A 15,400-nucleotide genomic window follows, 5' to 3' on the forward strand; every position below is an offset into this window, starting at 1 on the left:
TGCAGTAGCATCACTAGGACTGTGCAGTAGCATCGCTAGGACTGTGCAGTAGCATCACTAGGACTGTGCAGTAGCATTGCTAGGACAACTATGAGGTAGCGTCGCTCCAGCAACCAGCTGGAGAAGCAGAGTTGCAGTGAGGTAGTAGCTACTCAGAAATCGCACTGCCAGTTTGCAACAGCCCAGCACATTATTATACCTGGAGCTTTTGGGCATCTTTCCAGTTCAAAGAAAGATAAAGGAAATCTCTCAAGACATCAAGGAAATATCCCACTGTAGCCTGTCTTCTCCAACTAATCATGAGTTCAGACAAAAACTAGGTAGATTTTATATCCAGATATGCAAAACAACCACTACCATCCCTTCAGGGATTGAACACAGTATGCTATGGAGACCTTTAGACCCTGGCTGTTCCACCACAGATAAACCCCAATATTAACAGAAGTGCCCGAGGTGTCCTGAGAACATGCACACAGAGGTCTCTGATGGCGCAGCAGAGAATCATCTGGGCAGTCACAGGCAGAACAGTCCTGTTCTGAACTGCTCTGTGACCCCTCCAGGACCAAGAAGCACAAAGATCTCACCTAAAGCAGAGACCCTAAAAGTCAATGTGCCAGCAGGTGGAGGGCGGGGGGGGGGGGAGACAAGGGCAGACTCCGGATTGAGCCCTGATTTCTTAAACCAGAGCAGTTGCTTCTCGTCCTCCTGGTTGGTGTTTCCTGGGCAGGGGCCAGCTGTGAAGACATGAGGAGGGCTCAGGCCAGGTTTCTGGTTCTCTGCTAGGTGAATGTCATCCCCCCACTGGCTCAGGCTACAATCAACTTCCGGATTCACCCTTCACAAACAGTACGTGAGGTATGTACCTGTGTTCCAAAGATCAGATCCAGCATCAAGAAGTAGGACCCTCAACATCTGAGGTTTGTTTTGTTTTGTTTCCCAAAATCCCCTATGCATCAGCCACATGAGATAGGACAGGTCTGGTTGGGAAAAACTTGGAATCTAAGGCTGAAACACAAATACAAATAAATGGTAGTAAATATTTATAGTGGGCTTGCTGTGTGCTTGGCTCCGTCCTTGGGTGTGCAGATGCACGCTCTCACTCATTAGCACTTATACCGCCAGTACGGTAGGATCTCCACTGTCCTCACTCTGCTAAGGGAAGCTGGGCTGCAGAGCCACAGAGCAGGTAGGCAGTGTACCTGTGAGTACACATCCAACAATCTGGCTCCGGGGCTGCTGCCGTCTGCAGCCCTTTGCTGCTGCCGTAATAATCAGGGGTGGAGAGTCTCCCCCAGGAACCCTGCAAAGCTACCTCCAGGGTCAAAATGGCCTTACCTTACAGTAGAAATTTGAACTGGGTGTTAAAGAGCCCTTAGGATGTTGCTAAGACTAAATAGTTGGATAATGAGAAAGTAGGGGAAGTCTGAGACTAGCTGCGGCTAGAGACCTTGCCTCAAAAGCAGCAGCAGCACAGATGGGCAATTCTAAATGATCGCAGCTGGTTGTATATGTGTGTGGTGGGTGGGTGAGTATATAAGACAATAGTAGTTAAGGAATAAGACAGCGTGGATTTGAGAACGAGTGGGGGATGTGGGAGGAACTGGGGGGATGATAAAAATATAGGACTCATGAAATTCTCAGTAAAAACCAAGTAGATCAATGAAAAGCAGAACAGGAGGCGGGGAAATGGCTCAGTGGGTGAGTATGTGCTGTGTAAGCCTGCAGATCCGTTTGGAGTCCTAGTTCCCACAGAAAAACCGGGTAAACAGTGCACCCCTTAACGCAGCACTTGAGGAGCAGAGTTAGGATCCTTGGAGCTGGCTAACTACCTAGTCAGTCTAGCTCAACTGGTGAGCTCTAAATTCAGACCCTGTCCTAAAAACATAAGATGGACCATGATATGATGGTGCGTGCATTTAACCCCAGTGCTTGGGAGACAGGCAGGTGAATCTGAATTCAAGGCCAGCCTGGTCCATACCACAAGTCCCAAGCCAGATGTCTTTCTTAGTACTGTAAGTTCTATTGCAACTCCTATAAAACAAAGCATTTCATTGGGACTTGCTTACAGTTTCAGAGACTTAGTCCGTTCTCATCATGGCAGAAAGCGTGGCAGCACACAGGCAGACATGGTTTTGGAGAGGTAGCTGAGAGGTCTACCTCTGGATCCACAGGCAGCAGGAAGAGAGAGACACTGGACCTGACTTGGGTTTTTGAAACCTCAAAACCCACCCCTGGTGGCACACCTCCTCCAATAAGGCCACACCTCCTAATCCTTCCAAGTAGTGCCGCTACTGATGACTAAGCATTCAGACATATGAACCTATGGGGGCCATTCCTATTCAAACCTCCACACCAGACTGATCTGTATCTCACACATGCACACGCAAGGAACATATATGCACATGCACACACACACATACACACACATTCAAAATAACAATAACAACAGCAAGAAAGAAAACCCCAAGAGGGTAACCCAGCAACTGGGAGATGGATAATACATTCTAGAACACAGTAGGGACTCTGGCCCATCTCCTCAAGAGTCAGACATACCTAGATTTCTACTTGTTAGTTTTTGAAAGTTCTTCCTGTTACTGAAAAGGGGGTAAGGACACTAGTCAAAGAATCCCAAGCTAACTCCATAAGATTCCAGTTATAATTCTTTATTATAAGGGGCAAACTCACAGAACAGGAACAAGAAGTCTAACCTCAGGTGTGTAACGTGGGAACCAGAGAGAGAGAGAGAGAGAGAGCCCTGGGCAGGCTGGTGGTTTTCTCTGGGTACTCAAAGGTCATGCTCTTACCTGGTCCAGCCTCTTAAAGGTCATCACCTCCCCCTTTTTTCTAAATAAGAGAGTTCCAAACCCAATACAAAACTATATACACTAGGAACAAATATCAAGTATAAAATTAGGATTACAACCAGCATAAACAATATTAAGCAAGGAACATATGCTAAATGTTTTATCCTAAGGAGTCTAAGTTTTGCATTGGAAATAACTTGGCTAAATCATAAGAGGAAGGTAACTACATTTATCTAATCTTTAACCCAATAGAAGGCCTGAGAAGGGAGATAATATTACTTGAGTAGGCAGGAAGTGCAATCAAGCAGCTTCCAAAATATGCAGTAGATGACAGAGACAGCTGGTTACTTGAGCAATCACCCAAAGTCTCATTTGCAATGTTGAAGCAACCAACTTTGGCTAAGGCCTGGAGTAACTGATAGACCATTTATAGTGGTAAGGTTTGGCAGCCTTTGTGTGTGTGTGTGTCCTGCTTATTTAGTCTGGACACCATGCATTTTGCATTTTGTCAGTGGTTGGAGGTATGGGCAGTTTCTTGCCCAAAGACCAGTTGTGACAAGAAGAAAAGAAACTCCAAGTGGAGTGTCTTTGGTGCTCAACATTCTCTCGGGAATGGATTGGTGCTGTCAGGAGCAATCTTGTCTCATGTCAACAGAATCCTAAATTATTTAAATGTCATGTTTTACAGATCTTTGAAGTGGTTGCAGATTACTTATCTATGCAGAATACAATCTCTACGTATTTAAAGAGCCTAATTAATCTGACTATATGTATAACAAACATGAATGACTATTGACTTATAATACTTAATATCTGTATAACATAAAGACTAAGACTTCATAGCCAGGTGGTGGTGGCGCATGCCTTTAATCCCAGCACTCAGGAGGCAGAGGCAGGCGGATCTCTGTGAGTTCGAGGCCAGCCTGGTCTACAAGAGCTAGTTCCAGGACAGGCTCCAAAACCACAGAGAAACCCTATCTCGAAAAACCAAAAAAAAAAAAAAAAAAAAGACTAAGACTTCATATCAGAATATTAAATAATCTGTAACCAACTGTGCAGTAAAAGAGGACAATAACCTTAAAATGTAAATAATGTATAAGTATCTTGATCAGAGGTAGAAATATATAATGTAATATGATAAATATATCCTAAAAATTGTATCAGTATATAAAATGTCTTAAACAGAGGTAGAAACATGCATGTATACAATCTGACAAAATAACTTTGCATAGGTGTATAAATATTGTAAACAAAAATAACAAATATAATTTGAACTTGTATCAGTATACAAGAATCTATACCAATTATATAGGCCCGGCAATCTCATGGACTCAGTGGGTCAACAGCCAGCCTAGCCTCGGGGAAGGGTCTGAGCTCAGAGTGAATCCTGGCTCCGGCTGCTGTTCAGCAGGTGCCAACCCTGTGCTCTCCCTGGAGGCTCATAGCTCCAGGAAATCACTGGATTTAATCAGCTGAGCTTTCCACCCGCTTTTTCCCAGCCCATTCAAACTCCATCCTTTTCCAAAGGCTGTTTTCCACCCATTAGGGCTTTCACCCCCTGGTCCTGGCACACTCTGTCCTCCTAGCCAAAAGGTCTTCCCTGCTGGTCTATCTGATGACATTCCTGGAATCTCCTGAACTCATCCTGACCACCTGCCCCAGTGAGGCTGGAAAACCTCCATTCTTTTTTTGGGGGGGAGGGGGGGAAGAGTGGGGGTTTCACTCATCATCTCTACAAGGTTTTTTGTTTTTTGTTTTTGGTTTGGTTTTTTTTTTTTTGTTGTTGTTGTTTTTTTGGTTTTTTTGGTTTTTTGAGACAGGGTTTCTCTGTAGCTTTGGAGCCTGTCCTGGAACTCCCTTTGTAGACCAGGCTGGTCTCGAACTCCCAGAGATCCGCCTGCCTCTGCCTCCCGAGTGCTGGGATTACAGGCGTGCGCCACCACCGCCCGGCCTACGAGGTTTTTTTTTTAATTGATATTTATTGAGCTCTACATTTTTCTCTGCTCCCCTCCCTGTCTCTCCCCTCCCTTTTTCAATCCTCCCCCAAGGTCCCCATGCTCCCAATTTACTCAGGAGATCTTGTCTTTTTCTACAGCAATGAGGACACTAAGAGAGACTCATATAGATATAATCTACATGGGAAGTAGAAAGTAGAAAGCAGGGTCTGTGCTGCTGGGCTTCTATTTAGGAAGTGGTTCCCTGTGCCAGTGCGTTCAAGTGCACTTCCCACTTTCTCTTCTATGAAGTCCAATGTGGCTGGCTTTATGTTGAGGTCTTTGATCCATTTGGACTTGAGTTTTGTGCATGGTGATAGATATGGGTCTATTTTCATTTTTCTACATGTTGATATCCAGTTATGCCAGCACCACTTATTAAATATGCTTTCTTTTTTCCATTTGATATTTTTTGCTTCTTTATCAAAGATCAGGTGTTTGAAGATGTGTGGATTGATATCCGTGTCTTCTATTCAGTTCCATTGGTCCTCCTGTCTGTTCTTATGCCAATACCAGGCTGTTTTCAGTACTGTAGCTCTGTAATAGAGTTTGAAGTCAGGGATTGTGATACCTCCAGAAGTTCTTTTATTGCCCAGGATTGTTTTGGCTATCCTGAAAACCCCCCATTCTTTAGGAAGCTCAAAGGGCCCATTTGTCCTGGTCACTCTTGTCCAGGGGCCAAAGCTTAGAGCGTCATGCTGAGTCCAGTGGGAACACGTGTGAGCGCCACAGTTCTTGTCTTCATTCTGCATCTATTCTTCCTCACAACATAGAGGTAGGCGGCTGGGGCCACACACACAGGCAAGACTCCTCCCCAGTTTTTCCGACTTTGTTATTTTGAAACAGGGCCTGGCTAAGTTGCCCAAGCTGGCCTTGAACTTGTCACCCTCCAAAGAAGCTATAATTCAGACTTCCCCCCTTGATCCAGCTAGACATTCTTCCAAACACTTGGGATAGTGGTGATTCAGAAAGACAAGATTCCCACTCTAATTGGACTTGCGGTCCAGTGAGAAGGGGCAGTAGCAAGCAATCAAACGAATGAACAGAGTAACATACGCGTAAGTAGTATAAAGGTAATGGGCTTCTGGGTCACAAGTGATTGTGATTGTGATTGTGATTGTGGAGCCGCAATGGGAACATGAGCAGAGTTAATACAGGGGCAGTGAAGTATTAGCAGGACATATTGGCAGGCCATCTTTTTAAGACAAGGTCTCATTTGTAGCCCCCACTGGTCTGGAAGTCACCTGTAGATCAGGCTGGCCTTGAACTCACAGATCCTCCTGTCTCTGCTGGAATTAAAGCTATACTCAACCACATCCAGCCAGAACAGACCTTTATCCCCGTCCTCAAGAGGTCTGATACAAGATAGTAAGTCAGAGGCCACTCTAGACTATAATAATTGTTAGTGTCTGTTTGTGATCAAGGAACACGACCCCTCCAGCAATAATGGACTAGAAGAAGGGGCTACCAGTGGAGAGAGCAGCCTCCAAGGGTGCTATAGAGCCTGACCTTTCAATTCTCCATCTACAGTCCCGGCACATTGCCAGTCTATAGTGTCTCTTTTATGTGTCAATTACTTGTGTGTTCTCTTTGTTGACGGTAAGAACACTGGCTGTTTAAAATTTAACCAGGTCTTTCTGGTGTGACGCCAGCTTCCACCCAGCTGTATAGGCTGCTTCTGGAAGAAGACCTACGACAAGCTGCCACTCGACAGAGACCGTCCCCCTTTTAGCATCCTGATATGAATATCTTCCTTGTGATGAATTTGGGGCGTGGCTTCCTGTACACCTAACCCCATTCCTTCCTTTCACACTGTGCACACTGCACTGAGCAGGACGTAATGCTAGACACGTCTTAAACACTGAGAAGAATCTCAGCTCCTGGTAACAGAGGAGCAAACAGGTACAGAGAGGTCTGGGGGCCTGGCCCAAAGTCACTCCACTGTGCGGTATTACCCAGAGCACAACATTTTTGTCATGCCTCATTTTTTTAACCCATCCTTCTCCACCTTAGGAATCTCTTGCCTTTTCCCTACTACTACTATATACCCTCTTCAGACTCGAAATTCCTAACACCAAACTACACACCTAAGAAAAATGCTTTTCTAATCCTCACTTCTGGTTGTATGCGGGCCTCTGCAGAGCACCTTCCTTAGGTAATCAGGTAGACACTCAGCCCCGTACTCCTACCTGTATAGGATGGACAAGGTACTTAGGGGAACAACGCCTCTTATCATTTTCATTGGTTCTTGTCTTTTATAGCTCAAGTAGCCGACATTATTGCTTTTTACTTGCTCAATACTGTAGACAAGGGAGAGAGGCTGACATGGTCCCTGCCTCGGGATCAGGCTCCGGCCTCTCACTGAAAGGACCCAGTCATCATACCTTCTTCAGTTTACAGATGCTGAAACCTCTGGAGTGGCTGAAGCAAGAAATAGCAGGCACAACCCCTCTCTATAGCACAGGGGATAACTTAGGAGCCTTGCTCTGGGTAAAACAATGTGTGAGGACTAAATATACTTTTTTTTTAAGGTACTGAGGCTTGGACCTGGGGCCTTGTGCATGCTAGGCAAGCACTCTACCATTGAGCCATACCCATGGTAAATTCACTAGTGATGGGATGAAACTGATCTCTGGTTGAAAATGAGTTCTTATGACCCTCACCCCTCCCGAAAGGGCATTTGCTTTGATTCCAAAGGAGTTTCTGAGCTAGAAGTGGGAGCCTTCACTGCAGATGTACCCTCCAGATGTAGCTTCTGCCACACTTCTAGGGGCCATTGGCCTAAAATGACTTCTCTAGTTAGTGCCCCCATTCGGGTGATCTCCAGCTGTGACACACCGCCCTTCATAGGACAGGAGGAGCTTCAAACTAACCACTGCTCAAATGAGGTTTGCCTTCTGCAGCTGACTGGGCTAGGGGACCACTGGAAGCCTCCTGGTGCATTCTCCATCCTTCCTGGGACCAGAGATTTCTGTTGGACACCCCCTAGTCACCTCAGGCTCGATTCTTCTGGGAATTTCCTCATGGTCCTTCTCAATAAAAAGAGGCAAAGGGGAAACCTTCAGCCACAGCACCACACTCCTGATTCTGTGTGCATGTGAGCTCATCTTTCTGCTCAGTGTATTTGGTTACAAACAGGCATCAGCTCAAGAGAGGAAAAGGAAACCTGTATGGTGTAGCCCTTTGCAGCCTGTGTCACCACCCCAAGGCTATCAGGTTGGAGCGGCTCATCCTCTCGAGATGGCTGAGATTCTTCTCGTCCTACTATCTCGTATGCTTTACCTAAGCCCATGGCTCACACAACCCTAGGGGAAAAAAACAATTTCCGGATTATTCCCTTCTGACTCAGAGCTGTAAGACAATCCTCCTGAACACTTAAGCTGAATTCTGCCATGCTTTCTAGGAAGTGCCAGCTCTTACATCACTCACACACATAGCCAGGCAGCAAAAGCTGGGGTCCCGCTGCAAAAACCAAGTGTTTGCTCTCACCTCTAGAGTGCTACCTTGCTGAAATGAAAGATCTGAACTTGGTGCTTACGTAGCAGATCAGCGAGAATTGTAACCCTCTTGATTTCTACCCTGAAGGTCCTTGAACTTGTCAAGAACATTGTGGCTGATGACCGAGTCCAGTTACATGTGCTGAGGTCTTTTGAGCCCCTGCCCGTCAGCCCCTCCGATGCCAAGGCCATAGGCTACCAGCTGCTTCAACAGACCATACAGTCTGTCTTCCCGGAAGTCAATATTGTTGTCCCCGGTAATGACTTCATCAGATGTGGCTGGTGGGTGGTGGTGGCCGGGACCGCTTCCTATCTGATATTCCTTTCCCTGCCCCCAACCCAGCCGTTCATCCTGGAAACAGCTGGCTGCTTCTGTCCCTGGAACTGCACTTTTCCCCAGGGGTGGAAGTGAGAAGGGAAACAGGAAAGGGGCAGAAACAATAAATTAGGTCAACCGAGGATGGGTCCTTGCTTAACCTAGGGCAGTAGCGTTCTGTGTCCCTCTGACACAGAAGAGGGATTGGCTTAGGATATGCCTCTCCTGGAGGAGTTACCTTGTCACCAACCTAGAATAACAGCTGAGTAGCAGGACTTAGAACGACTGCCCAGAACAGCCTCTGAGCCCATGACATCCATACCAGTGCTCCTCCTGGGTCTAACGCCTGCAGGCCCCTCGGCATTTCCCCACCCGTGCTAACCCCATCTAAATCTGGCAGTGGTCCTCCCAGGGAGCTTCACAAAATGTAGAACACCTGGACCCACCCTCATATTCCAGCAGAAATCTGCCTTTTTGAAAGATGTTACCAGAGGATTTTGGCGTAGTGATGACTGAGCAGTTCCCAGGTCTCTGGTCTCCATGTGTGGACAAATGTCCAGTTCCCTCTATGTGGCTTTCTGTGAACATTTAGGAACCCTGGTTCTCACAGTCTATATCTTCCTCTTTCAGCCTCGAAGGCTCTCCCTACCCCATCCTTGCCCCTGGCCATCATCCCAGCAGTAGGGTCAGACTGCCATGGCGGTAGAGAAAGTTAACAGGAAGAAATCCACAATGCATGGGATTAGACCCAGGTACCCACTGGAAATGAGAAGAGGAAAATAGAACAAAACACAAAATACCATCCTGCACTGTCTTGCCGCCCTTGCACTGAGGCTAGGAATGGCTTTCCCCAGAGGTCCTGCCTATCCAAGGCGAATCCAAGCCCAGCGGGGCGGGGGGGGGGGCCTATCCGTGGGGGGGACTTCCTGGGACTTTCCCACCTGAGCTTTGCCTCCCTCAGAAGATGAGACCAGCAGAACACAGCTCCATTTTACCTCAGTAAAATGCCCCCGTGGTTGTTGGCTTCTGCCCTAAGTGATGCAGAACAAATGATCTCTCTGAACTCGCGAGTCCTCACACAGCATATGGCGTTGGCTGGGAGGACAAAGTGGAAAGTCTCCCTGGCACGAGAACAGCTTAGCTTTGGGCCACTCGGGGATATCTCACCCATGCTACCAGGAGGTTCCATGTTCCTGGTTACAGTTACAGTTTTTGTAAGTATTTGAAAAGAGACAATTTAGACAATAAAAAATGTCCTAGGTGCTGGGTGGTGCATGCCTTTAGGCCCAGCACTTGGGAGGCAGAGGCAGGCAGATCTCTGAGTTCCAGGCCAGCCTGGTCTACAAGAGCTAGTTCCAGGACAGCCAGGGTTACACAGAGAAACCCTGTCTGGGAGGTAGGGGAGAGACCTAGGCAGATGCTCTTAGGACATCCCAGTTATCACTCTACAGTGACCCCAGGTCCTAACTGGCTCCCAGTCAGTCACCCGGCTTCCCCTGCGTCACTGGACAGGCGGCTCGCACGAAACCCATTTTCTCTCTCTTCCCCTCTAGGTATCTGCATTGCCAACACAGACAGCCGGCACTACGCCAACCTCACCAACGGCATCTATCTGTTCAACCCCGTTTTCTTGCAGCCTCAGGGCTTCAGTAGGTAAGTGGAATAGGGTTAAGCAGCAAGGCTTAACAGATGTATCTGAGCTGTCCCTTCCCGTTTGGATGACTTACAGAATAGAGAAAAGCCAGGTTTTGACAAATTAGAGAGATTCTAGATCCCAAGTTGGCATCATGACTCCAGGAATCGTGAGGGTAGCCCCCATTCACAGTCCTCTTTCAACAAGTGGAGAGAGTCAAGTGACTGGTGAGAGCTTGTTGGGAAGAAGATCCTTGGGAAAAGCTGGATGTAGCAGCCTATACCCTGGCACTTAAGAGACTGAGGCAGGAGGATGGCCACTTTTTTAAAAAATTATTTATTCTTATTTTATGCATGAATGTTTTGTTTGCTTGTATAGCTGTATAACATTTGCATTCATTGCCTTTAAGTGTTGGAAGGGGGACCCCAGAACAGATGGTTATAAGCTATGTGGGACTCAAACCCAGGTCCTGGAAGAATACCCAGTGCTCTTCACTGCTGAGCCATCTCTCCAGCCTAATGCATTGCCAAACTTAAATCCAGCCTGAGCTATGTGACAAAACCATGTCTAGGAAAGAAGGGGATCCTCAGGTAGCCTTTCTCACTTTGAGAGAATGCTCATCCCTGGACCTCACTTCCTCTACCTGTAAAATAAGGAGACCCTCCAACATTCTTTGATAAGCAAACACACACAAGTTTAAAGGTGTGCATGTTAGTTGGCCTTCTCAGAAGAAATACTGTGGAAATCCAAAATGTGAGTACCAATTTTAACTGTCAAGTATGACCGTTATTGTGATTCTTCAGGCAATTTTAACTCTTGAAGTTTGGGAAGATAATTTCCATTTAGCCTTCTGCAATCTATTACCTCAGACCTGATTTCTTTGCCACACACAAGTCACTTGAAACAGAATAAAAATGTTTGAATGTGATTTTAAGAATAGCACTCCTACTGGGCAGTGGTGGCATATGCCTTTAATCCCAACACTTGGGAGGCAGAGGCAGGCGGAGCTCTATGCGTTCAAGGCCAGCCTGGTCTATGGTCTACAGAGTGAGTTCCAGGATAGCCGGAGCTACACAGAAAAACACTGTCTTGAAAACCAAGAAGAAAAAAAAAAAAAAAGGCCCTCACTGAGCAAGGCATGGTAGTCCATGGCAGGAGAGGCAGAGGCAGGAGGATCTGTCTGACTTTGAGGCCAGCCTCGTCTAATGGCCAAACAGCTAGGACTATATAGAAAGACCCTGTCTCAAAAAAAGCAAACAAAAAGCATAGTATTTATGTTTGGGAAGTTGTTAAAATTGAGTGTAAATGTCCCCTCTGTTTCCTGTCATCTTTGTACTTTAAGGGTAAACATGAGATCTGATAGCAAGGTTCCTAGGTAGAGGCTCGAGAGGTGCCCTGGGCTGTTGCCTTCCTGCCTTCCCTTATCACTGGTGAGCAAAGCCTTAGGAAAAACTCTAGCAGGAGACTCTATTCTAAGAACATAAGAATTAGGAAGATAATTCTACCAGAGGAGAACCGACCTCAGAAAAGAAGACTAGGCTAAACAACTCCCAGGGAGTTATTCAATGTTTTCCCCACTGTTCTTAGGCAGGAGCACGGGTCCTTGAGAAATAATGGGTGTGGCACACATGAGCTGACAAATGACTTTTGTCACCTTGGCCCCCAGGAGAACCAAAGATCAGCCATATGGGAGGGGGGACCAGGAAGGGTGTTCTGTGCCATCTCTTGTGCCACAGTATTTGACTCTTATCTCCTCCCCCCAAAATGCTTCTTCCCTCAGTATCCATGGAATCAATGAGAAAATCTCCGTGCAGAACTACGAGAACCAGATGAAGTTCATCTTTGAGTTGATCCAGAATGCAGACACCTACAAGGAGCCAGTTCCTCATGTGCATGAACTCTGAGGCCAGGATACAGCTGGGTGAGGGGTGCCCGACCCTGGGCAGGACTAACCTACAGGGAGAGACAGAGGCTGTGTTGACGAAAGGTTTGGTGGAACCACCTTGCACTGCGGAGTTCATCTGCATGACTCCCTCCTTCACTCACCATAGACCGAGCACCGAGGAGGAGGAGATGAGCAGAATCCAGCCTGTCATTTCCATGTCTGCCCTCTTCTCCTGAGTGGCCTCAGCGGCCGCTGTCCTGCCCTAGAAGGTGCTGGCCTGTCTCACTAGTCCTCTTCCCCAGCCTGCCTTAACAAATGCAGATTTTGGAAAAATCTCAGGAAGGTTTTATCTAGATAGAATGTTAACTTAGGGTACTTGAGCTGGATTGCCTCCTAGGGTTTCCCTTCTCCTGCCATCCACTCTCTTCTTGGATGTGGGAGCTGCCTCTCCTGCCTCTGCTACCTTTCTCCCCTCTCCAATCTATTCCACACCTGAGTAACTCGGTCAGACGGAGACGCTCCCACAAGCACTGTCAGTCTGTGTAGCGTCAGCTGCTCTCTAACCAGTTCCTCTCACAGGCTCCACCTCACAACTCCTGGGTCCAGACACTGGGGCCTGGAAAAGCAAGCTGCCCTCCTTGGGTTCCTGGAACTTTGCTCCCTTCCCTGCCCTGTTCCTGCCACCTGCTCTGGTAACCCCACCCCAGGAGGCACTAATCTGTGGAAACATTTCCCTGGCACCGCCTCTCACCGGAGCCCAGAACCAGCAGAGCCTTGGCCCTGGCACCATATCCTGTTTCAGAATGACCAAGGGGAAGTGGAGGGCAAGGTGGTGGTGGGGTGCTCGAGGGGCTGCTCTTCCCTGGGTAAGAGAGGTAAGGGGAGGCAGCCTTCACTGGAGGACAGCAGAACTCCTGCCTTCTCTCTGGACTCCAACCCTAGGTGGTTTGATTCTGCCCAGTAGCTGCCAGGTGGGGGGCTTTGGAAAGCAGCGTTTCTTGACTCAGGGCCAGGATCTGTGCTTTGTGGCTCACAAGGGAGTCGAGGTCACAAGGGGAGACACAGAAGTGGGACTTGAAAGACTCCCTCTTTTTCCCTCTCCGAGCGAGACTTTTTCATGTCTCCCACAGGCTTGATAGCACTGGGTTTCCTTGCTCCCTCAGAAGCCCCGTTCTCCCTCCCTCTGGAGGGAGTCCTTACCTTCCTCCCATGGATGTGAAGATGTGAACTGCTCCTTGCAGCTCTGGCTTAATTGTCAGTGTTAGAAACAGTGTACGAATTATTCAGGCTTTTTTTTTTTCTAAGATTCACATTCCTTCCCTCACTCTCTCTTTTTGGCCAATTCCGTACTTATTCAGCTTTTGTTGGAGGGCAAGCTTAAGAACAAAAATAACCCTTCACTTTTGTGCAGAGCCCTACAGAGCAGTTCCTTACACCTTATCTCAACCCTGTGACTATGCTGTTGTTACTCCTTCCTGCAGAGATGAACTTGATTCTGAGTGGGTTCCACATTTAGCAGGAAACAGTGGCTTGAAGCCACGTCACCTGGCTCCCACACTCCCCATTATCCTCTGACCCTGTGTCACCTCCTCCCCACTGATGTCTTATTTAATTCCCGTAACAACCGCTGAGGCTTGAGTGTGTCCCCCACATTTGTCAGTTGTGAACTTAATCCTATGAGAAAAGTATTCCGAGGGAGGAAACCTAACCGATTAGGGTCTGTCGTTGTGGGGTTGTTAGGATTAGACAAGGCCATCAGGGCTGAGCCTCATCCTTGACTTACTGATGACTTTTTAAGAAGAGAGTTTGAGGTGATAGACACATTTAAGCTGGTTTGGACATCGTCCCATGAATACATGTGTCAAAATATCACACAGTACCCCATTAAAAGACAGAAGGGGGAACCAGAAGACAGACAAGTCCTGGAACTTGCTGTCTACACCAGGATGGCCTAAAACTCACAGAGATCTGCCTGCCTCTGCCTTCTGAATGCTGGGATTAAAGGCCTGCGCCACCACCTCTGATTTAGCATTTTTTTCTTCCAATAAGAGCTGAGCATTTCACCAAATGTTTTTGGAACTATAAACATTTTAATTGAAATGAAACAACTTGAAATTCTTGCGTTTGATGTCCGGCACACTGTCAAGAATGAAATTGTGCCTTTGCATATGTTACTTTTAGATCTAAGAATATAAAAATTTCAGAATTGAATAAAATGTTTAATACTAAGAGATGGTCTTTGGCCATTCTGCAATATTGGAAGAACTACACTAACTCATGAGTAGCCCAAGCCAGGGATTAGAACTCAAAGCCCTTCAAGAAAATGGATGTTCAGGACTACTAGCCGGTAACACGTCTCACAAGGACCATTGCCCTCTTTCTACCCAAAGGGAGGGTATGACAGGCTTTCCCTTGTCTTTTTGTCCTAAGCATTTTGACAACTCAGTTCTACCTTGTACTCCAAATCCATGCCTGCCTTTAGTTCACAGCAACCCACAGCCTTTAGGACAACCAGGCATCAACTTTTGCTGAAGAAAGAGGGCATGCTTGCTTTGGCAAGCACATACACCAAACTCAGACACCAGCAAAGATTAGTGTGCCTCCCTCCACCCTGCAAGGATTGCATGGAGTTTATAAGATGGTCTTTATTTTTAAAGTTAATTTTCCTTTATTTTATGTCCATAGGCATTTAGTGTGTATGAATGCTTGCCCACATGTGTGCAGTACCTGCAAAGGCCAGAGGATGGCACCAGATCCCCTGGAACTGGAGCTATAGATGGTTATAAGCCACAAGTTAGGTGCTGGGAATCAAACTCTAGTCCTCTGGAAGAGCGCAACCATTGGGTCATCTCTCCAGCTCCTCTTATTTTTAATGTATACCTACTTCAAAACATTACAAGATAGACCAAAATATATCCTATTTTATCAAATTAAATAAAGACTTAGGGCAAGATAAAGAAATGTTTTTCTGGAGCCTGATCTCTCAGGAATGTATGTTCAGCAGTTACTAACTGCTCTATCAACACCAAAATTTAAGGGCCAAGGGACAGAGTGTTAGACACATCAGGGCTATGACACATGACTCATTCTAAAGCGAGAAGCCCAGGTGAGGTGTTTCCGTTCCAAGTGTAAGAGATAAAACCTTATTCTTTTTTTCCCCCCACAACAGGGTTTCTCTGCGGCTTTGGAGCCTGTCCTGAAACTAGCTCTTGTAGACCAGGCTGGCCTCGAACTCACAGAGATCCTCCTGCCTCTGCCTCCCGAGTGCTGG

The 15,400-nt window shown here is 46.9% G+C and overlaps 1 protein-coding gene across 1 annotated transcript in view; it reads left to right on the forward strand.

The window, feature by feature from the left end:
• Pm20d1 (peptidase M20 domain containing 1) overlaps window positions 1–12,594 on the forward strand; it is a 26,283-nt gene extending 13,689 nt beyond the window's left edge. Inside the window, exons 10-13 of the mRNA XM_005348327.1 lie at window positions 784–855; window positions 8,384–8,552; window positions 10,165–10,264; window positions 12,025–12,594. Coding sequence (XP_005348384.1) covers window positions 784–855; window positions 8,384–8,552; window positions 10,165–10,264; window positions 12,025–12,148 — 465 coding nt within the window. The 3' untranslated portion in view covers window positions 12,149–12,594. The remainder of the gene's footprint in view (window positions 1–783; window positions 856–8,383; window positions 8,553–10,164; window positions 10,265–12,024) is intronic.
• Window positions 12,595–15,400: the final 2,806 nt, after the last annotated feature.

This window comes from Microtus ochrogaster, chromosome 6 (genome assembly GCF_000317375.1).
Source record: "Microtus ochrogaster isolate Prairie Vole_2 chromosome 6, MicOch1.0, whole genome shotgun sequence".
In the NCBI taxonomy this organism is placed as follows: Eukaryota; Metazoa; Chordata; class Mammalia; order Rodentia; family Cricetidae; genus Microtus; species Microtus ochrogaster.